Source organism: Camponotus vicinus, unplaced genomic scaffold, assembly GCF_025532165.1.
Source record: "Camponotus vicinus isolate PSW18456_S1 unplaced genomic scaffold, iyCamVici1.0 SCAF_7, whole genome shotgun sequence".
In the NCBI taxonomy this organism is placed as follows: domain Eukaryota; kingdom Metazoa; phylum Arthropoda; class Insecta; order Hymenoptera; family Formicidae; genus Camponotus; species Camponotus vicinus.
The window spans coordinates 4055536-4079716 of NW_028141979.1; the positions used below are offsets into that span (position 1 = coordinate 4055536).

A 24181-nucleotide genomic window follows, 5' to 3' on the forward strand; every position below is an offset into this window, starting at 1 on the left:
ATAACTTTAATAACTTCTCAAAAGGATTAACAAAAAAGTAGCCTAAAACGAAAGTCAACACTTACCCTAAACAAGAAGCTTCAGATCCTGGACAGTCGTCACACACATGCAGCATGCAATTCTTTTTGAAATACTTTTTATAGTGATATAAGAAAGAAACTATAGATATACAGTAGTCTATATAAGTAATCTACAGTTTCTTTCTCGACGCTTATTGACGAAGCTTAGCGAATTAAATCAAAGATTAATAATGCAAAAAAATCCGAAGAGATTATTGCAATATTGTAAGTACATATTTTGTTAACACACATTAAAATAATTCGCGTTTAAGCGTGAAGTATTTTAATTTATATCATTAAATATTTAAAGGAGTATATATATTTAAAAAAATTACTTCTTATAAATCGCAGGGAAATTATTCAAAATCTCTTAATTACGATCGTTGTAAAAATATCGTATTATCTTCCTACAAGAATCAACATTTATAAATGATTATAACTTTAATCACAAACAATGGAATATTCTATTTTTGCTCGACTATAATATAGCAAATACAATAAAAACATCATCGAAAAGAAACCTTGTTATAAAGGCATATCAAGCAATGCAATGTTGCAAGAAATAGAGCAATACTATAGTAATTATTAGAACGAACATCGATTGCAATGTTCATTTTATTTAAGGATTACAAGATCCTATTAATATATCTTTTACTTAACGTTGTAATGTGTTGTCGTCAACGATAAAACTGGCAGTCATTTTTAAAAGGTAAACCAGTCATTAGGTATTCGCACGGCATTTTAATGTTTAAGATGAATCGCCGAGAGCGACACAGAACTAAGCCACACAGATTAATTTTTTTAGAGACCAGCATACAGCAACATTTAAAAAATGACTCGCATCTCGACTCGTTTCTTGCAATAATATCTGCCGAGCAATCGCTATATTATTTAATTACATTCAGCATTCGCTGATCGAGTTATCGTTCACTCAGTTAATTCCGTCACAGATTCATGTGGCATAGATCTACGTCACTATCGATGTTCAAATATCAATGGCATCGTCAGAAGTCTACGCACACATCTGATAATATCTATACAGTCCATATGATCGCATTAAGCAAGATTAAACTCCTTAAGCGCGGTTTGCATGATCGTATCCTTAACAGCGCAGAACACAAGCTTGATGTTTTCCGTATCTGATGGTTAATTATCCACAACCGCAGCATGCAAAATATAAATTATAAGATCATTGAGATTGGTTAGCACCGCATTATGCCTTCGAAAAATCAACCTGATACTACAAGTTTATCTATTCACTACATTCGTCGAATTCTGTTAATATTTCGTAATATAAATTACGATCCAGTAAATATACACTGATAATAATTTGTAAAAAAATTTAAATATGCTCTGCACATTATTATATTAATATATTTTTAAATGAAATAAATTTAAAATATTGAGGTTATTGTGTTGAGGGCAATTCACTTTATAATTTAGCTCACTTTTCTATATTTACTTTTTTTTTTGATGAATAATTCTTTATGCTTAAATATATAATTAGAATTATGTTTGTTTAATTAGATTATAGTTCATCTAATTGATCCTTTTGTTTTCGTGCAATCTCCTATGCGTCAATAAGTGTATATAGAACATGTGTTGACCGAAAAAAGATGTCTTTCATAGATACGTACGTAGGTTGATTTTTCCATGGCGCACGTTTATAACATTTGATTACACACCTGATCATACGGGAGGCAGGCAACATACAAGCTCTGTACAAGACACAACACATCGAAGAACTGTTATAAAGCGAGAGAAGTATACAGTATTTTTGTACACGGGAGCTACCAAGTGGCTAACAACCTACCTGTGGCACACGTAAAGTGGGAATAAATAATCTTCTCACTGTCCGGATTCAACTCAACAAACATCCTCAGAATGAATTCTCTAGCAGCTATGGCGTCTCTCTGCGGACCTGCGAAATATACAAGCGAGAGAGGGGCATGGCATTACTTCCGTTTATTTACAAAGCATCGGATATCTTCTTTTTTAGCGATTGCTTAACCGCGGAACGATTAATTGCTACGCATCGTTGAAAAGTCGCCAGGTGTAAATACTACGAGATGCGAGCTGGAATCTAGCCAAGGAAATCCCGTCCGTGTGTTACGATATTTCTAAGTATCTATTTTACAAGATGAATGAAAATCTGCAGTCGAAGAGAACGTTGCCGCGCGTGAATCAACGACGCTCGGTTTCGCTCGATGTGCAAAGGATAATGCGCGCAATGCAGACGAATTTTGATCCATTTTAATGGAATAATGTTGTACTTTGCTCAAATCCAATATTCGCTCTCCTCCAAGGACAGCTTATTGAATTAGTCATAGTGAACATCAAAGAAGCCTTTCGAAAGCTCCATTAATAAGCTAGAGGGCTTATATAAGAGTACTAAACATAATTTTGCAAATCTGAAACAGCTGCTTGTGCACATAACTTGTTACATGTAATTTGAAATAAAATTCGAAAATTTTTCTTCGATCCAAAATCGCGAATCGTCGTTTTTTCCGAAGAATTTCGATATAATAAAGTATTTTCGCGAAATATTTAGTAATTAATAATAATATAGTGTTTTGTGTAAAATTATAGCGCAAAGTTTGACGAGCGTCTTTCGATTTAAGACATTAACTAGCTTCTCAATCTAATACGAGTTAATTCTATATCAATATATTATATGCTATTAATTATTATAAACGCGCAGAGGGATATGCTTGCTATATGCACCGAAATAAGTAGCCTTCGAGCAGATTACTGCTAATAAAAATTGATTACGCGAGTTTTGATATATATATCAAAGCGGCAAAGTTACAATAAAGCATATAAAAGATACACGTAACATTAACGAATCACGTTCGACAAATCACTACTAAGGGGTCTACATCTTCTGCTCGGGACACACTCGATACTTAGACAGACCTGTCGCACACGTAAAGTGAGAGTAGCACATTCGGTCGGAATCGGGATTACATTTGAGATACACCTTTAAGATGAACTCCCTGGCCGGTACGTCTTGCTGTTTCGGCCCTATACCATAGAACTTATTTATTTACTATCGAGGTAAATCATCTCATCGCGCTTCACGCAATTTATATGCTTTGAAGTAATTTTTAATTTAAATATCAATTAATTTATCTTAATTTTTGTGAAAACAAAAATAACTGCATATTTTTATTAATTTAATAAATATTTAGTGCGCTTATTGTGTTTCCATAATTTTCACTTTAAAATTAAAATGAAATCTAGTTTAATTGATTAACAACGGATACCTAATATATAATATTAAATGGATAATGATAATATTTGATACCAATTTTAATAAAAGAGAAGAAAGGATTTTTAATATCATAACTTACCATCATATTCTGGAAAGTAGTCGACGAGATGAGAGTACATGATTTTTTCCTCTAATAGATCTTTCTTGTTGAGAAACAGAATAACAGAAGAGTGTTGAAACCAGGGATATGTTATAATCGTTTTGAAGAGTGCTTTACTTTCCTCCATTCGATTCTGAAAGAAAATAGAGACCAAATAGATCACAAGGACGTTCAAGATTGTCTACGATACATGTACTAAAGTGTTCTAATTACCTCGTTTTCCGATTCAAATAGAATTTGATCATATTCACTTAGAGCTACTAAAAATATAATTGAAGTGACGTTTTCGAAACAATGGATCCACTTTCTTCTTTCCGACCTCTGACCGCCGACGTCTACCATCCTGTAAATAATGTTTAGTTAAACTATATGGCTAATAGGGTATAAAAGAAATGTATAATCGAAATCATATTCTTAATTTGAAAATAATTTATCGATACATAAATAAAATTTAGATTTTCCAAATCGTTGTCTATAGGAATTTATATAAAAATATACCAAAAAAAAATTGTATTTTGAAATACATGCCACTTTAGAATTTAGTTCGAAATTATTTATATCAAAAATCATATATCGAAAATATAATCTTTTAATATATAAAATAATAATCCCATTATAAATACATGTATGGTCACGTGGCACATGTGAAATAGTGAAAAGGCAGTAAGAGAAACGATTGTAAAAACAAATTTAAAAATATCGAGACTCAAGTATAAGATCTGTCCAATTGTCAAAAAATATAATCTATCGCGAATAATTTTTATGCGCATGTTGACATTGATAAAAAACACGTAGGATGAATTGGATCATAGAACGAATAAAGTGGTCTTTAAATCCTCAGTAAAGGTACTCTAGCGACGAATCACATGCAATGGATCGCTATTGCACGCATTTACTGCGCGGTGCTCTTCGTCTTTTATACTTCGGAATTTTTTATAGCCATCAATAAAGATGCAAACAAAAGACAAGAAGAAGCTCACTTTGTGTCTTTTTTTATTGACCATTTGCGTGATTAAGAGCCTCTAATCTAGTTAGACAAGACTTCTGTTTAAGGATACATTGGATGAAAAGAAATCAAATATATTTGAATTATTTTATATCTCATAAAAGAGAATATTATAAAAAATTAAAAAAAGAAACTTATAAATATGTTTCTCTTGTGACCCAATTCATCCCGCGCGATTTACCTTTTGATAACCTATACAAACATCTAAATTGTTTTAATACAATCATAAAAAGACATATGTTCATCATTTTCACACAATCATTATCTAATTATAAATAACATTAATAATCTGATACATGCAGTAATATTAGCACATTATTGAAGAAATAAAACATAAAAAAACATGCAAACGCTGAAGCTCCTTAAACATTATATTCAAGAATATAACAATATGTCCAAATTATATGTATATATAAGTGAATATAAGTAGATGTTTTCCACCATTTTTCAACTTTGTGATAGTTAACATTAAATATTTCTTCAATTATAATATAACAATTTTATTAATAATTAAATTAAAATTCTATTGGTCTATTAAAATTAAATTCCAAAAAAACTTTATTCTAAAGTACTTAACTGTTTAAAATTTCTAAGTTCTTAAGTTTCTGGATCTCTAGATTTAAAAATTAAAGCTACGAGATATTTCTAGACATATAAATGAAAAAATTTCTGAATATATAAATGAAAAAAAATGTATATTTTGCATATTTTATTATATGAATACATTTTCATGATGAAAGACTCGAGTATTTGAAGTATTTGTATAATCGAATTGAATGGCTATTAGTACCTAAATATGATGGAGTCCAGATCAAACGGATATTCTATAATGCCGGTGGTAGGAGCTCGTGCCCGGAGGATGTCTTGCTCGGTCGGAAGGAAATCAGGCTTTTCGATACGGTCTAGATCACTAAGATAACTGTAAAACGAAATAAAAAGCTGCTGTCTGGAAGTGCATGCCATGCGTAGTGTACATTAAAAAAATATATGTATATATATATAAATAATTGTGAAACAGAAGGGGGAGGGGGAAAATAACATATATAAAACAATTCTCACACATGCTCGTCCATTGGCTCAGCCTGAAAGAGTTTTTTAACGATATTGAGTACTGAAGCTTACTCTTTGGTACGTTTCACGATTTCATATTTTTGCTTCCATAATACGCAATCTCTATATTTGAAATTAGGTTTCCTTTGAAACATAAAAGCAAACTCAATTGCGTTTATATTTAGAAGTTTCAGGCAAAATAGACGCTACATATGTAGCGATTTCATTCGCAAGTTTTAATTATTATTAATATTAAAAATAAAAAGAAATAAAAAGAAAAAATTATAGCTTGTTAAGTAATATCGGACTAGCATGATGAAAGAATCGGAAGATTTCTGATTTTTCACCTACACAATTAATCAATCGATAGATAATGAATGCGAATAGCACAATAGTTTGTAATAGTTTGTTCTGAGAATCCTATAAATCGCTTCGTTTAACAGAAGAAAGCCACAGGACTTGAGACTTGGCGGGATGGGGGAACAGGCGAACACACTTAATCGGGCAACGAATCCCAAGTGCAGCGCGAATAAATCACAGAAGACAAAAAATGCAGAAACGGCCCGATGCAGGTGGTTTTGCAGGCGCAGGCAGGCAGCTCGCTTCTCCTTTCATCATCATCGTCGGCCGACCGCGAGAGGCACACATACCTAAATCGGATCTCTTCCAAGTCAAAGGGATATTCAATTATACCGGTGGTGGGCACTCTCACACGAAGAATGTCCTGTTCTGTAGGGAGGTAGTTTGGTGCCGCGACTCGATCTATCTCCATTAGGTAACTGAAACATCGTGTTCTCAATACCCGGCGTACGGGAAGGAGATGAAGGATGGACGGAAGCTATCTTAGGAGAATTAAATCGTATCCGGTGCGCGCGTTAATATCAGAGAAATTGCTCGAAAACGTAAACTCAACAAGAATATGATCGGATGTGAGCGCGTGTTTACACGAAATTCAGAAAGAGCTTGATAAAAAGTGAAAGCTCTGAAAACTAAGACCTTATTGCAAGACTCTAAATCAATTTTCCTTCTTGTTTCCTTTTATAAACGAGCATAGAAATGTCAAATGTTATTTCTGTCTTAAAAGGACAAAAATAAGAGTTGCCAATCTCTTGTGTTATACTCGCGAAATTTGGGATGTATCTTTCATTATAATTTCAAATTTGCTTCCTTAGTTTCATCAAGTTTAGAATTAATAACTGAAATGTTAGCGACTATCGGATATCAATTAAGCGACTTGGGATGTAGATTATATTGTTCGCGAATAATACTGTTCTTATTAAATTAAAAAATCTACATTAAATTTAAAAACTTGCAGTATAATCTATTAATTGTCATATCTATAACATTCATTGTCGTATATATACTCGATTATTTTTTTATTAAGTTTCTTTTTCGAATGTAATTTAACCGCCTTAACGAATTACAAGATGATATCAGGTTTTCCACTCTTTCTTCCGATGAACTTTTGAACTAGTTTCGAAAGTCGATATTTTTATGATTCTGATCAATCTCCTCTTACAACATTATACTGTAAATATCTGTTAATTAAATTAAGCTTTAAATTAAACAAAGAATTGATCTTAGCCGTCCACTTGTGTAATTTAAATCTTTTATCGGGCCTCTGTTTATAACGAAAGAAAATTAGATCAGTGATTCGACGCTCTTGCGAGGGAAAAATCGAAAGAGGAAGAGTGTGGTAAGAACCTGAGTCATCCTCCATCAGCGGTTATATGGATTTTACGTGAAAGACTCCAGGCCAATGTTAGAGGCGGGGAGAGGAACGAGAAATAATCATACTTCTCGCCTGGCGATAAGACACGTAGTAGACGAGGGAATGCGCACCGCCCCCGCGAAAAGGAGGGCGCGATGCAGCCGAAATACTCACTACTTGGCTGAGTCCGTGAGCTGGTATTCCCGTCTGCGATCGTAACACTCTTGTATACCGGCGTCCGCCCACAGGTCCTTAATTGCCTCTACGTACGGGCTCTCGAACGTCGTTACCGTTTCGAAGTCCACGCTTCGCACGAGTTCCGCTTTTTCCTGGTGGCAAAAAGGGGGAAAAGGCGTCGAATTAGTATCCGGAAATGTGCTGTACAACTTCCTGTTCCGACATATCGGAATGCGATATTAAACGTACGGAGTTATCGTTAACTTCCTGATAGCACGATTAATTAATTCTTAAAATACGTAGCTTGATTTGTGTCGAATATAAACGTGAATTTAGAATATTTGGTAGCGATATATTTTAGAAAACATGAAGGATCAATTAATAGGAAATAAAATAAAAATGAGCAAGTTGATTGAACAAACTTGAGAGAGATATATAAAGCTCTCTTGATAAGCCACTATTTTTGAAGCTATAGAAATTGTCATTTTATAATATTTAAGATACATTAAAGTATTAATTCGACATAATGATATTACTACGAAGGAAAATTAGAAACGTCTACGCACTATATTCGAGGAGTCGCCGTACTGAATCTTCAGGAGGTCCATCGCCCGGATCATAGACTGCATCGCCATGAAAATGTTTTGGTACACAAGTTTGATGAACCCTCTCTTGTCCTCGTCCGAGTAGCCGGAGCCGTGGATGATCCTCATCTGCTTAATGAACGTGGACTTGCCCGACTCGCCGGTTCCTGCAACAAAGTTTCGGCCTTGCTTAGCTCGCTGTCATAGTAAATGGGGCTGACAGTTTCTTAATCTGGGACTGTGTGCGAAGTTGCATTTTTCGAAAACTATATATTTCTTTAATAAAAAACGATAAAGCGCGGAAATTATATTAAAAAAAAAATGTATTTATGACATATGCGACTATGAAGTCGCAGTTGCTTATGTCCAATTCATGAAACAAGGATGTTATAAATTAACGAGAAGCGTTTACGCGATGGACACTCACTCGCGTAAAGTTCGAGTCCGTCATATTTAATCTACCGTCTGCGGTTCCGCATAAATGTTCGTCGAAACGATTCCCGCGATTTTCACGTTAGCTTCTTGAGTCGACTCGATGCATCATCTCAGCATCATCTCGCGACTCGCGCGATACGGAGATCGCGCGGAGATTGTCCGCTCCTGGGGAATTGGTGGGGCTGCTAGTAGTCGGCCAGATAGTAAACGGGGGATGGCCGACGACGGCGAGGGGCGAAGAGGGGAGGGGGAGGGGACACCCGGGTGTAGGTGGCGCTCGTCGCCGCTGTAGCGTTTCCTCGTGAAATCATGAATGAAACGCGTCCGCGCGGTCGGCGCGACGCGTAGTGCCTTCTTAATCTTATGAATATCAATCTCGGGTACGAAGATGCTTTTTAGGGATGTTATTCAAGTTTTTCACACTTCCATTTCCATATCTTGATCAAAATTACTATGTAAGGGGCACCTTATTGTACATAAGAATCACGAGAAATAGGATGCATTAGAGCTCTTTTTAATAAATATGACGGATTTTCTTAAATTGAAAATAATATGTTGGATATTTTTTAGGCAATAGAATAATCGAAGTAATTTTTTAATTGTTTCAGTCATTATAAAAATGTAAAGTACTCACTTCCAAACTACTGATAAATAAATTAAAAATTTCCATTGTCAAAAGCTCAGAGGGAAATATGTATGTTTCCCTTTTAAATTATAAGATATATAGAGCTTTCAGAAAAAATACTGCTGCGAGAAAAGGAAAATGGACGATTGAATAAAAAAAAATTAAATTATCTGTAAAAAAAATGACTGTACTAAATGGACTGGGTTAAATTTAAAAATCATGACTGTTCATTTAAAGATCGGGAATGAATTCCTGAAAGTTGAAAGGGAATGATAAAAGAGAATGGGGTAAATCGATAATTCCAAAAAAATTGACTTTAAATACGATGCTCGAAGTGGATCTCACAAATTATAAATTCAGTTCATCCTTGTAATTCGACTCTTCAATCTCCATTCTTCTTAACTTTTCAACTTTAATTCTGGATTTAATTATCGACGCACTTTTGCCGTAGAATATTTACAAGCTTCAATCGATAGCTTTTTCCTCGAAATTTTTTCTAACTTCGTCGAAGTAGATCTCTCATTAATATTAAACGATCGCGGGAGGATTAGCGACTTCCAGGTATTAGTATTTCCAAGGAATTGCTCTCGATTCCATTTAGATAAGGGAAGGGGGAGTGTTTGTTACTTTCTAGCTGTGTAATAACGTTGGGCGTGCGAAGCTCGCGTAACCTGAATCGATCTTCATGCACGCGAGGGACACGCTAGGCGCAGAGAGGAAAGAGCTTTTTATGCGCGTCGCCAAGAAAAGACGCTTCGCGCGCCCACAAGCACGCCTTTCTCCGCCTTAATGAGGATGCAAAAAGGCCACCGGGCATACGCCGGGGGTACGCCTTTATCGATAAAAAAGACGGGCGTGTGTCATCAATCGAAAAAATGCACGGGACACCCTTCGATCGAGGGTGGCTTTGCGCCACGATGGAAGGAAAAATAAAACTGTGTAAAAATAATAGGAATTCGTAAGTCGGCCAGTTCAATTCCGCGAAATTTCTTTCATTCGTTGATTATTTTTCCGCGGACATTTGAATTTAAAATATTCTTCGAATTTGTGATACATTATTTTTCAGAGAAAGAGAGAGAGAGAATAAGTTTTATATTATTTTTAAATATTAAAAAATTATATATTTTGTGGAATAGAGAATTTCTACTTTGTATTGTTCTTTTTACTGAATAACAAATACAGAAAAGATCTACTTTTCAAAAATCATTTTCCGGTCGCTTTAATTCGATATTAAAAATGATAAAAATGATTACATGTTAATTTCGGATATTTTTCTAGAGATCTGAGAAAATGTTAATTTTGACGTTTGAAGAAAGAATTTATTTGGACGTGTTCGTAAATTTCGTTGAATTCCAACTCCAACTTAAATCCCTGTCAGTTATTGTGCGATGACGAGATGCACGTGCAACAACAGCGATTATACGATACGAGAACAGTACGTTTGTCGTGCTTGTTTGCTTAGGTGCTTAAGACTCTCTTTGAAGTCTGTATCTTCGCCAAGTTACGGCTCTATCGCCGATCAATGTCAACGATGATTACATCATGATGACTGCATTGCGCGCTAATCTTCTCGCGAATCTTGCGTTCGTGTATGCGATATTATTCGCATATACTCTTATAATTAAAATGTATAATTAGTTAAATTACGTCTGCATATTTTTGCCGCCTGTTTTTCCAGAAAGCTGATAAGAAAATACACATGTTACGTTTTTTTTATATATTATATTTAATTGTTTTTATTTTTTAATAATTAAAATCAAAAGAATTCTCGAAAAAATATTTGTTTATACATTTGTATTTTTTAATTATATACTTTCATTCTTCTTTTATCGTGTAATAAAAATATGATATTCCAATAATTAATTTTTTTAATGATTTTTCCCAAAATAATCTTTCAATTTAAAATATTAAAGTAAATATTAATTTGTTGAGCGATAATTAATCTTATCTCAGCAAGTTTTTCTTTCTATAGGATACTAGTCCTTTGGTATTTTTATTAGAAAAGAAACTAATAAAAACTAATTCTATTTTTTAAATTCATTGATGGATTTCGAGATTGCTTTATATACACTCTATTTTAATTTCAAACGATACGTGGCGCGAATACTAACGGGTTAATATTAGTTTGTGGCAATATTCTCTAATTGTGTCGAGACGATGGGATGTTGTTGGCAACGATTTCACGAAATCGCGCAATTCAAATCGACTCTTGGACGCAAAAAGGAAAAGCTGGGAGGAGCGAGCGCAGAACGCTCGGGTTAATGAATGAACGAGAACCCATTGGTAGACACGCAACCCAGACTCTCTTCCGGTATTCCTTCAATGATGTAACTAGAGCTAGAATTCTCCTTCAAATGAGAAAGAGGAAAATAGAGGAGAAAGAGGAATTCAAAATCCTCTATGGAATTATCTCTCCGACAAAATACACTGTTTATCGAAATTCCAATTAGATACAATTTTATTTTTTCTTTGATTTTTCAAAAGTGATTCGATTCAAATTAATATTCATAATTTCCTAATCATGTTTTGAAATGACAAAGCTTTCTTTTGATAATTATCATATCTAATCCCATTTAGATAAATTCCTTTTACACTCAACAATAAAATTTTCTTTGATAAAACATATACATGTACTTAATTATTTTATACATAAACGCAATATCAATAATTCATACAGTGTCATGGATTTGTGCTGTTTTGCATTTTACGGTTTCAATCAGCGATAAATCCTTTAAGATTCGTATAAAATCGTACTATCCAATCAATGTATCCTTGCAATCTTTGATATCATAAAATTTAAATTTATAATTTCCCAAGGTTTTTTTCAATGACATCTTTAGAGGTTCGCATAAAGAGAAACGAATAAATGTACAAAAAATTTTTTAAGTAGATGATATGAATTGTAAATTACGCCACGTATTCAAAAAAATGTACAAGTGCGAGAATCAGGCAGGCATGGCATTTAAGTTCGATGATTAATTTGAGAGACATCTCTTTTTATCTTTCTTATCTTCATTGCCTTGTTTTCCTTCTTAAAACAGGTTGCTAGGAGTGATCGCAATATACCAAAGTATCCATTCTCCTTGTTCGAATAGTGCCGTTCGTATTCGAGAGATATCTTGTACGATTATCACCAAGGACACAACGGATCGGAAACACGCGTAGAAGAGAGAAAATTACCGGAGAACTAGTCCTACAACCGTGTAACTTCTTTCTTAGTTTCTTTTAAAATAATTGTACCAAAATGCGAAAGCAGATGCAAAACTATATAATGTGCGTGTACAAAAATAACTTTTATATGTGTGCGAAATATATTTCAGTGACGGGACTTCAATCTAAAAAATATTTATGTAAATCTACGTAAAACAGTTTCGGATTTCTCTCTCAGGTATATTTAGTAGACATTCGAACATCCAAATGTCTGTGATTCGATTTTAAGATTTAATTATTCAGATAATTTTTACAAAATTTAAATAATATAAAATTATATAAAAAATAGAATTTAACTTGTGAATTAAATGACGAATTGAAATAGTTAAGATTATTCTCTCTCTCTCTTTATATATATATATATATATATATATATATATATATATATATATATATATATATATATATAGAGAGAGAGAGAGAGAGAGAGAGAGAGAGAAAATAATCTTAACTGTTTAAATTCGTCATTTAATTCTCACCAATTAAATTTTATTTTTTTAAACGCAGGCGATTGGACATTACGAATTATGTTACGTTACTGCATGTTGCGCCATATCGTCGGACTTATTACATCGTTGCAATTTTTTTCATGCATAATTTTATAGTTTTTGTAATATTCGAATGAAACGCATGTGTTATAAAAAAATTTTATTTTCTATTGTATTCTGTAATACTTTAAGTGTTTGTTTTGCAATCTTATAATATCTTCTTTGTAAATTTCAAATTTATTCAAATAATACAATTATATTTGATTATTTTAATTCTAGTTAATTTCTTTCGGCGGATTCTACGACATCCTCCTCGCATAAGGACAAGGCATTGCTCCGCCTTGTAAAGAGGCACGACGACGATCGACACCCTTCTTCTTCGACGTAGGGCGAAGGGAAAAGCCCGAATCGACGGACGTGTACGCGCCAAGCGCGGAAGCTTTCCGGGGCGGTGGAAGCTCCACCGTCGCCGGGGGTAGGTCGATAGATGCCGACGTGGAGAGATAGGGCGAGAGGAAGAGAGAAAGGAAGACAGATAGAGAGAGCTGGTTAGAACGAGCGAGCGAGCGAGCCAGCAAACGAGAGAGAGAGAGAGAGAGAGAGAGAGAGAGAGAGAGAGTGTCTGTGTGTGTGTGTGTGTGAGAGAGAGAGAGAGCTCTTTTGCCTCCCAGGCCGCAGTACCACCGCGCCCCGATATTAGCGCGCCACCCTTTGCTGGCACCCTTAAGCTGTCTTCACACTGAATCATGCGTTGCGTTCGTGTCAGAAATAAAAAACGTTTGAACAGGAATTGAGGTTCTAAACACGAGTTCGCAGTAAAAAAATTTTATGAAAATCATAAAAAAAAATTTCTCATTTATTTCAAAATATAGATCTGCCTTGTAGAAAAACAAAATAATTATAATATATACTCTCTAAAAGAGTGAATCAGTGTATTATCACTGTAATCAGTGCTGTACTTATAACTGCTTGTAATCAGTGAGTATTTACTGTTTTTCAGTGATAATACACTGATTCACGCTAAAAACAGTAAATAATCACTGATTACAAGCAGTTATAAGTACAGCACTGATTACAGTGATAATACACTGATTCACTTTTAGACAGTAGTTTTATATAATAAATAAATATATATATATATATATATTTTTTTTTTCTCAATAATTTTCCTCTTCGCAGTATTATGTAATATCATTTACATATTTATTTATACGTTAATTGTTTACTATATTCTATTATTCTATTTTTTTACCATATGTATTTATAGAAAATATAATTCTTAAAAAATATCTTTTAATAATTTAAAGCGTAGAAGTGTATGTTTAAATTATTTGGAAACAAAATATTAATTTATTTTCAGAATTATTTGGAAAGAGAGAAAGGGATTCTTAATTAATTATATAGCGACAATCACATAATATCGCGATAATGAATTAAAGACTTATAAATTTTTCCTTTTGAAAAAATCCGAAACGATTAGTTTTTTAAAAATTATATTTTCCTCATATACTATAAGGTTTCCCCGATTAAGAATTGGTATAATTTATAATTCTAGAAAACTATATGTATCTTAATGCAAAAATTTTCTTTTATATTGTCTCGACCCATTTTTAGACATTCTGAGAATAAAATTGTTATTTATTATTTCTGACACAATTAACTTGTATAAAAAAATTACTATTTTAAATATTAAGAATTTTTCGATATTTTATAAAATAAATAAGTCGTTATATTTTTATAATTTCTTCGTGAAATAATTCCTCATATAACAATATATATTCTATGCTACGTTAACGATATTCGTTAATATATTATTCTAAGTAATTAAAACATTACATTTTTAAACGATTTTGTATAAACACCAGCGATTGAAAATCTAAAAAAAAAATTGATTTATCGATAATTAAAAGCATTGAAGCAATTATTCGATATTTTATCTATCAAGCCATTCTATGTGCACTGTAATGAATAATATGATAATATCGGCATTTTTTTGAAGAAATAATTCTGATTCATCTAACACATATGTAAATGTCTTTGATGTAGTATAATCATGCTTCGATAATCGAGTAATAACATAATGAAGCTCACATTGTTGCAATATCTCTTTCTAGTAATATTTCAGAAAGATTATTGTCTGATAAATTTCTGACAGTTTTAAGAATTTAAACATGATTAATAAACGATAAAAAAATACCAAATTAAACTGAACATTTCAATCTGCAAAATATTCGGATATATATTTATATATTTAATTATCTTTAATTATTTTAAATGTTATAAAAAAAAGGAATTTTGTGGAGAAACTATAAATGAGAAGAATAAAAAAATTTATAATGAAAATGAAATATAGTTTCTAGATAGCATTCTTTTGATAAATCTTCAAACATTAGTATTCAATGTTTTTTGCTAATGTAACTGACTTTCAATTTTACAAGAAACTTTCTCTTCGAAAAATTACGTGAAAAATTACGTAAAAAATCCATATTATTGAATGATTAAAAAGGTCTATATATAATAAGAAAAAAGTTAAAGATCTATACTAAAATAAAGATTTGTAATAAAATAAAAGTAGCGAACACAGAACGCGTGTAAAAATACATATATCTATCTTAGACTTTTTCTCAAAATTATCTGATAATATTTATTAATATTCGGCATTTGGCGATTTCACTAAATCAAGAGAATTTGTTTGCGACCGCATTATCGACATTTGCGGATGCGGTTTGTCTATTCGCGGTTTTCCGCAGTGTTGTGACAGTACGCGTGTGATTACCGTAATTTAATTTCTCACTTCTTGTTGATGAGTTATGCGAATGATGCTGCATATCTACATCGCATTGCATGCGGTATCAGACATGATGAATAAAGAAATAAAAATTATATGTCTCAGAATTAACGATCGCTATTTTTGAAAAATATTCGAAAGCTCAAATATATGCAAGAATCTTAGCTATATTTGAGCTATTTACCTTCTTGATATCATATTATATTTAGTATCGGTATTAATAACTTCGATAAGTTGAAAAAATAAAAAAGATACCGGTTGTATTGATATAAGTATAAAGTTATGCAATAAATTATTCGTACGATATTTAAAAATATCAGTTCTATCGTTCAATGAATTGCAATAAGTCGTGATATGAAAAGCAGTTAATGTTAATTAGCTCCTGCTAAATGTGATATATATACATATGTAAATTAAAAATTATGATAAAAATAGCTCGAAGAAATGAAGAATTAAGTCTCGCAGCCTAGAAATAAAGCGCGCAATAAATTTAATGAAACACCAGAGATCAAGGTATTCTCTAAACGGAGCTTCGTAAGTTTATTCCGTTTACGAGAATCATACGTAATAAAATATTTAAACATTCTCTTTAGCGTGAACGTTTCGAAGCAGAATGAGATATTATCCGAGCAATTCGGAATATTATATTTTTGTTATGTATGTACAAACACACACACACACACACACATCCGTGCACATGCACAGCAAATATATAATGCAACAAAAAAATAAGATACAACAAAAAATTATATTAATATATAATTACATATAATAATTATATACGCGTCATGAAATATAATTGTACATTAATAATAGCGCATGATAATTACTGCGTCGATAGTTGAAGTTAGTTTAAAATAATAAAGCAAGAAATAGTAAATACATGAACAGCATACAATGTACAAAGGGTGTCTCGCAATGTTAAGAGATATATGTTTCTAACATATATCAATCTTTTCTTTTATTTCTCATAATTTCCACAAAGAGAAAGACTCTATATATTAAATAATTTATATATCGAAGTGATTGTATGATGCAACTTTGTATACACACTACTTTGTTGCAAAATTAGGTCAATATACTTTCGAACTTGGGATCAAGAATGATCCCGAAACTGTTTTATTTGGTCGTTTTATTATCGACACCCTGTATACGGGTATGTCCCTGTTTTCTGCGTACGATTACTCCTATTAATTGTCCATAATCATTAGTTAATCACGGAATACGAGTAAGCGAGAATCGATCAGCGGTATTTCCTGACAGGTTTAATCGAGTCGTTGAAAACGCGAGTCGACATATTTTCGGTTTTTATGTAAATGCTGTTTTTTAGCGCTACTATCGAATTATTAAAATTATAATCTTTTAATTTAGTCTTTCCCATCTTCCCTGAATAATAACCGATCGATCGAGCGCGATCAGTGCTTATAAGGATATGCTAATTTTCCTAAGTTTCTAATAATAGGGGCTACTCCCAAAGAAGCAATTTACAATAATTGCAGTTTAATCCTTGTCCGCTGTAATGCCTATTTCAATAAAACTAGTATCTATCATCTAATTATTATAAAAGGAAATACATGTATGATGAGCCAATTAAATTATAAATTATTTTAAAGTCTCACATCAACTGTGAATAATTAACGATTCTAACTCTTTCTCTAAACAACGATATTTTTTTGCTCTCTTTGATAAGATACAGTACATTACATGTAAAATATGCCCTTAAAAATTAATTCCAATTTAAAATAACCTAGCAAGAGGGAGGCGCTACTATATCGAGGAATAAGTCCAGGTTTCCCATAGAAATAATTGTTTATAAATCGTCGATGCCCCTCTTCCCCTTTTCCCCTCCCAGGAATATATATCCTATCGTCTGTCGTCGATACACGCGCACAATGCACGTGAAAAGTTGCGCGGCTGTAAAAGTCCTGTCGACGAGGCCTTTGCACAATCGTGACATTATTTCCCGTACTGAATGCCAACGCCGTTAGGTACATTGTTCAGGCGCGACTGAATGAGCACCGATTAAAAATAAATGGCTATATAACACCACTGACGTAGGGAAGCAATTTTAGTTATTAAAGAGGGACGCTCCCGAGGAATAAAATGTTGCGTTCGAAGTAAAGGTGAGGTACCGATAAAGCGACCGGTTTTTCCGCGGCTCGAACCGATCTACCCTTTCCCTCGTTTGCGCGGAAGAAGGGTTAAATTACAATTAACCCGAGAACGTCACGTTGGAGTACAATGCGTCACGAGCCTTTAGAAGGTGTGCGCTGCAACTTTTTGTGACGCTCTTCGCTAATTATTTTTAACTAGTGATTTTTAACTCTAATACCTTATGAAGATTGTTAGTTGGAAATAATTAGCACGTATACGCACACGTACATGAATCCCCTCGACCGATTTTGCAAATGAAAAGAGATACTTGGAGAAAGCTTACGATTGAAATTGCCGGATCTATTGGATTCCAATGTGACGTTGATTCCAAGTTGACTCTTGAAGCATGACGTTTGAGGATTATTTCACTTGAATTAACATTATCGATTATATTTTCAGATATCAAGTATTTAGCAAAGAGAAGAGAAAATATTTAATATCTCCCCCATATCTATATCTGGTGCTCGATAACGCGGTCTTTTTCTCAATGACACATTTCTTCGGTCAATTAAAAGTCAATTTTTCATACCTGCCCGAAATATTTAAAATAGAAACAAATTGGGCAACATTTTCACGGAATAATCAGGAAATGTTAGATTAAATCGCTTGTATATGAACATGTAACAATAAATAATAATTAATTTCTGTTGCAAGTTTTTTTGCTTTCTTCATCGCTTTTTTGATTTTAAAAATAGCAGATTATTGTATGGCATTTATATCTGCTGACTTGACATTATATAATATCATTATATTATATCCGCATGTTCGCATATACTGTACGTTTATCAAGATACATCAAGATACCTCGAAAATTTCAATTCTATTTTCTCCTTTTTTTATTAATTTCTATCTTTTATCTTTATTTCACATGCGACTTAACATAAAATATTGTCGAAACTTAAGTAAAAATTTATTAGAACCGTTTATAGTGTTTCTAAAACCTGCATGAAAAATGCATAAAAGACATAATATTTATATTTTTAAAATTTTTGAATTTATTTTTATCATTTTCCCTTCTCTTTAAAAAATATAAATAACAGTTAATAGTTTTCGAGCCACAAAACACGTGAAATATAAAAATGCTTCCTCGCATAAATTAAACTTTAAATATGTAAATAGTGCTTTATCCGTCTAATACAAAACTAAGAATTTTATCTGAAGAAAATTTTAACTGCTAAGATATCGAAAGAAATAAAGAATAATAGCTCTCTCGATACTTGCGTCAACAAGTATAAAAATATCCCTCTCTGATATTCATAAAAAACAAAGCTACGCGTCTATCTTTCGTCAATTTATGAACATCCTGCATATTTCATATTTTTGGATATGATATGCGCGCGTTCGAGGTATCGACGCGCCACGGAATTATACTCTTATACGAAGTCACGCACGCGTTTCAGTGTTTATGCGATCCCGTCCATATAAAAGCGATTAAGGCGCGATTAACGACCGCGTGTTTTCAGCGATCGCGTGATTGCGCAATCAGCGATTCAATGAGCTCTATTTTTAAACACACCGCTCAAACACACACACACACACACACACACCTCGGGCCAGAGGAGCTTGCGACGCTTTTTATTGGCTTATCTGTGTTTATCGGCGAATAGGAAAGAAAAGCAACGTATACACATATTTGTCGATCGTTAGCGCAGCGATTGTTCGCCACGCATACGTGGAATAATTGGGCGACTTTTATTCCGAGTGTAACATTATATGCGGCGAATATTTATAGATCCGGTGTCGCGATCTTGCAACGAGGAAAAAAAAAATCGAGCTTCCTACAAACACGTGTGTGTCCAAAAAGGTGTAGTTATAAAGTGATGGTTAATGAGCGCGTTGGCTAATATCGAAGGTAAAATATCGATACTTCGATAGTTCAAAGTATCATAAGTATTCTTACATGAGTCGTGGGGTGCAATATGGCGATGGTAAACCATGGTGAATAAAAATGGATAAAAATACAACTAATGTGTATACATATATATTATACACCGATGCTTCGTACGTAATTATTATACGGCTCGTCATGAACTCTTGGATTCTTTGTTTTATGATGAAAAGGTGATGCGATAAAGTTTGTTGTATATATGTTGTATTAAATAGAGAAATAAAAATCTTAATACCAAACCATCGAGTCATCTGTATTTTTGGAATTATGAAGCGAATTAAAAATGAAAGATCTCGTAAACTGAAAATTTTAGGAGAGTCAAGTAGACGAGATATTCTTTATTTAAATTACATTTCTTTATTACATAAGTTTTTTAGCAGAATTTTAATTTGAATGTATCAATTTAGATATTTAATACCGAAAATCGAAAAATTATAACAAAATGTGTATGATATGAATACGATCTCATCATAATTTTCTGATTTCGATGCGAATATCATAAGCCGCAGAATTATAAATCCGACGAAATCGATATCGACGCCTTTCAACTATCATGGCAGTGAGTTAGCATCACAAGTTCGTCATTTAACGCGAAATAGACGGAATATTCGAAACTGGGATTAACGTAATATTCCGCTCGATCGAACGATATGCGCTTCAGTAGCATATGGACGCGCACACATGTACGCACACACAAACAGGAGCAACACTATATGCGGAATCCATACTTACGAAGAGTATGCAGATGCTCCCGATATATTGAACACGCGTAAATTTGCTATAACTTGCCAATGAGGATAATTAAAGATTATCGAGAGACATCATAGGACACAACATTCTCCTATACAGATAACTAAATTGATTACGCTCTGTTTAACGGTAATACGCGATAAGATTTATGACATGTTGTTATCATTTGACGTTTATATTTGTCAAAACGATTCTCTCTTGAAGAAAAAGAGAGACAAAAGAAAAAAGAGAAAGGAATGAATTAAATGAACAAAATAAAAATAAAAACCGATGCACATGCAAAAGAAGCTTTCTTATAATTTACTATCATTTTTTTATAAGGGATCAACCATTGTACATTTTATTAAAAATATATTGCGGCAGTACAGTAAATATAATTTTAGGAAATATGTTTTAGAAAAATATACATTGAAATAATACTAACAATATAAGAAAAAAGTAATATGCATTAGAAATACTTTTTAATTCTGCGGTTAGTACTGGCAATATTGACACACAATAAAATATTAATATGACAATAAAATAATAATAGGAATTATAGGACCAACATTATTAATAATACAAAGGCAATACAATGGCAATGTTAGCAATAAAATGTATTGCCAAAAATAGTAATCACTGTATATTTTTTAAGTAATGGTTGACCCTTCGATTTTTTATATTTGTACCATATGATATATAGATATTTCATAGATTTTCTCTTTATCACATATATTTATTTTTTAATTATATAATATTTTTCTGAGTTTTTTATATATGCATATATATTTCTTTGTATAACACTCTTAATAAGGATACGTACGATAATTAAACATGTCGATAAATATATTTGTTACACGATTCTCGTTTCCTCTATTATGGCAATCAAAAATTCTGAAAACGCTTCCCAATTTCCCCGATTCTTCTTGGTATTCTCTCATAATTTTTAACTACTCACGGACTTTATCCCGATTTTCCAGACTCGTAGCAATCCTGCATGATGTATTAAACACACGGTGAAAATAGCGTCGCGCGGAAAATACCTCGGCAAGGACCTTCGCGGGCTAACGCACATGGATTAAAAAATAACAAATCGATTTTATGTGATAAACTTATTTATAAGGGCTTAATTTTAGTCGTCGTTCGCGTCGACGAAACTCGCGTCGTATATTGCCTAAAAAATGAAGAAATAAAATTACTGTTCCGCGATATATTTATATTATTCTACTGTGATATTATATATTTAACAAATTATACATACATATTTTTTATACACATTATATTAATAATTTTTTAATTTTATACTATCGTTTATTATTAATAATCTTTATTATTTTTAGTTATTATTATTTATGATATCATTTATAATAGATTTTACAGTGCTTAACTAAAAAAGTTTGAAAATTTTATATAAAAGAGACTGTGTAACTGCAATATTTTCGAAAAAACTGCAGTTTTGTTGCGTAAAAAAAACTGAAATTATTTTATTGTAATAATATAACCCCAAATTGTGTGCATAAATATATATGTTACATAACAAATCTAGTAACAAAATTGTTATTTGTAGCAAGATTTATAGAATGCAAAGTGACAAGACGGAAAGAGCATTTTTTTCTTTATGATTTTTATTCAAGATTTTTTGTGAATTTTCTTGAATATTAAATCTTTAAAATTATAATATTTAATATAATATATTATAACGAAATGCGTCTGATATAAGTGTAATTTTTTAGAAACATCAAGTTGCTTCTGATTTTTTTCTTACAGAAGGTTTAAATGCATTAATAGACTTAATTATGGAGTTATTTACCTCACTGAAGACCTTCGCGGCTTAACGCACATGAATTAAAAATAACAAATCGATTTCATGATCGTCTTATTTATAAGATCCTAATTTTAGTTTTGCACAACATTATGCTGCCTAAAGTAAAATTTATTGTCTCTTGATTTTCTCTTTTGCACGATAATCATCTCCACACACATCATTTATCCTTGAAATAGCTATATAAAAGTATATTTATATATTATCCGTCATATTTTTAAATTCATTTCCATCTTTTCGCGCCGGTCAAATTTGAAACTTTCAATGTTTAAAAAAATTTATCAGCCGCGGAAAAATATATATTTGTACAGAAGATACGTCGCAAACCTGTGCAAACCTTTTTTAATTTTTAATTTTTAATTTATCTCGATCAATTCGACGCGCATCACATACATTTTCGGGCGTTGCAACCTGGAGAAAAGAAATCCCCAAGTGGCTTGTTTACGCGGTGCATTCCGTTAAATAACGGCCGTTCTACCAATATTATTCGACAAAGGTCAGCGCGGATATAGGTAGCGGATCCGGTTGTACACGGCTACGGAAGCGACCATAATCTTTAATGTCACTACTTCCGGGACCGCTATTTACGAGCGCGCTAATAATACTCGGACGACCGGCGGCGGCGGCCGACTTGATACCAGAAAGGAATTACTCCAGGCGAATTTACTCCTACGATTTTTCCACGTCTGGAGATCCGCTCTCGTGATTCCGAGGGACTCTTAGTGTCTTATCATATTGAAGTTTTTATAAAAGCTTCAAAGAGAAGATTCCGGACGCCAGCGAACGTGGCGAGTCTGCGTGTTTGTTACATCAATTTATTAAAAAATCATACATTGCGTAAGAGACCCGATGATTCAAAGTCGGAGACTTAATCGGCGACGAAGCAGAGCTTATAAGAGGAAAATGCGATCAACAAATTATACCACACTTATCACGTTGTTCACGTTCCCGTGGCCGGAAGAACAGAGTCCGAAAGAGCCTAACGTATTCTCTTTCTCTTTCTCGCTCTCAGTTTCTCTGTCTCGCGCTCTTTCTTATGATATTTCTGTCTGCGACCCCTCCGTTATTTCTCGATAACGGAAAGACAAACGTGCTAGGTGCGCTGGAATTATTTCAGAAATGAGAGATGGTGCAATAGACTTGAGTCACATTTATGACACAACTGAATCAACTTTAAATAAAGATTGCTGGCTGAATAAATAAAAACTATAAAATGCTCCACCTGTATTCATAATTAAAAGAAATTGTTCTAACCGTAGAGCATAATTCTTTTAAACCGATTTATGATTGTTCATATAAATATGTATTCCCATAACCTTATAAAATATTGAGAATTCTTTATTTAATTTTGAAATGAAAAAATTTAAAATATAAAAAAAATCATTTTTTTAGAACATAAAAAAATCATCTATAACTTTTTTTCATTTTCAACATTGGATATATTGATAACAAAACTGAAAATTAAATTTTTATTTTAAAATAACTTAAAAAAAAGAAAAAATTAAATAAAAACGATTATTTGTTCTCATAACTCACGAAAAAATTGTATTTTAAATTATTTCATATTTCAAACTATTGTGCTATTTTAAGATAACATTTTCCATCTTAACGTTAAATAAAAAATAAACATTTCATGTTATTTGCAAAGCGAACATTTTAAATTTTAATGGTATGCATTATATTTTACTTATTCTAAATACAAGAATTGCTTATCCTTAAAAAAATCCTTATTCATCAAAGTAAGAAGCCTTATTCATAAGCAAGAAAATGATTAAATACTAAAAATAATTTCAAGATAAAGCGAGGCAAATATCTGAGAAGCAAGTGTATTTCTTTCAAAATAAAAAAAAATAACGATGAGATTAATTAACGTGTTATTATTGGAACTATCTCGAGAGAGACGTAACAAGTTATTTTATAAATTCTCATAGAATCACGAAGCGCGAAGATGCACCCAATCACGCGATAAAATATTCGTCGTAGAATCACGTATTCTGCGACCAAAGTATGTATTTTGCGTGTTAGTTGACACGCATTTAGCGGATGCATTCCACGAGGAAGAACGACCATGGAACGAATTC

General features: G+C 32.5%; 1 protein-coding gene across 7 annotated transcripts in view; it reads right to left on the bottom strand.

Annotated features, from left to right (window-relative positions):
* Galphaq (G protein alpha q subunit) overlaps positions 1 to 24181 on the bottom strand; it is a 34306-nt gene that overhangs the window by 4165 nt on the left and 5960 nt on the right. The window contains exons 2-9 of one of the 7 annotated variants that reach the window (XR_014439889.1): positions 7944 to 8128; positions 7375 to 7529; positions 5230 to 5358; positions 3647 to 3776; positions 3413 to 3566; positions 1873 to 1980; positions 1745 to 1804; positions 66 to 1198 (exon numbers count right to left, since the gene is read on the bottom strand). Coding sequence is in view for 4 of the 7 variants with exons in the window: in XM_083105262.1 (XP_082961388.1) it covers positions 1873 to 1980; positions 3413 to 3566; positions 3647 to 3776; positions 5230 to 5358; positions 6140 to 6268; positions 7375 to 7529; positions 7944 to 8128 (990 nt within the window). In the remaining 3 variants the exon portion in view is untranslated. Of the gene's footprint in view, positions 1 to 65; positions 1199 to 1744; positions 1805 to 1872; positions 1981 to 2975; positions 3084 to 3412; positions 3567 to 3646; positions 3777 to 5229; positions 5359 to 6139; positions 6269 to 7374; positions 7530 to 7943; positions 8129 to 8388; positions 8541 to 24181 lie in introns of those variants that run through there. The other 6 variants (XR_014439888.1, XR_014439887.1, XM_083105262.1 and 3 more) reach the window with 6 other exon arrangements.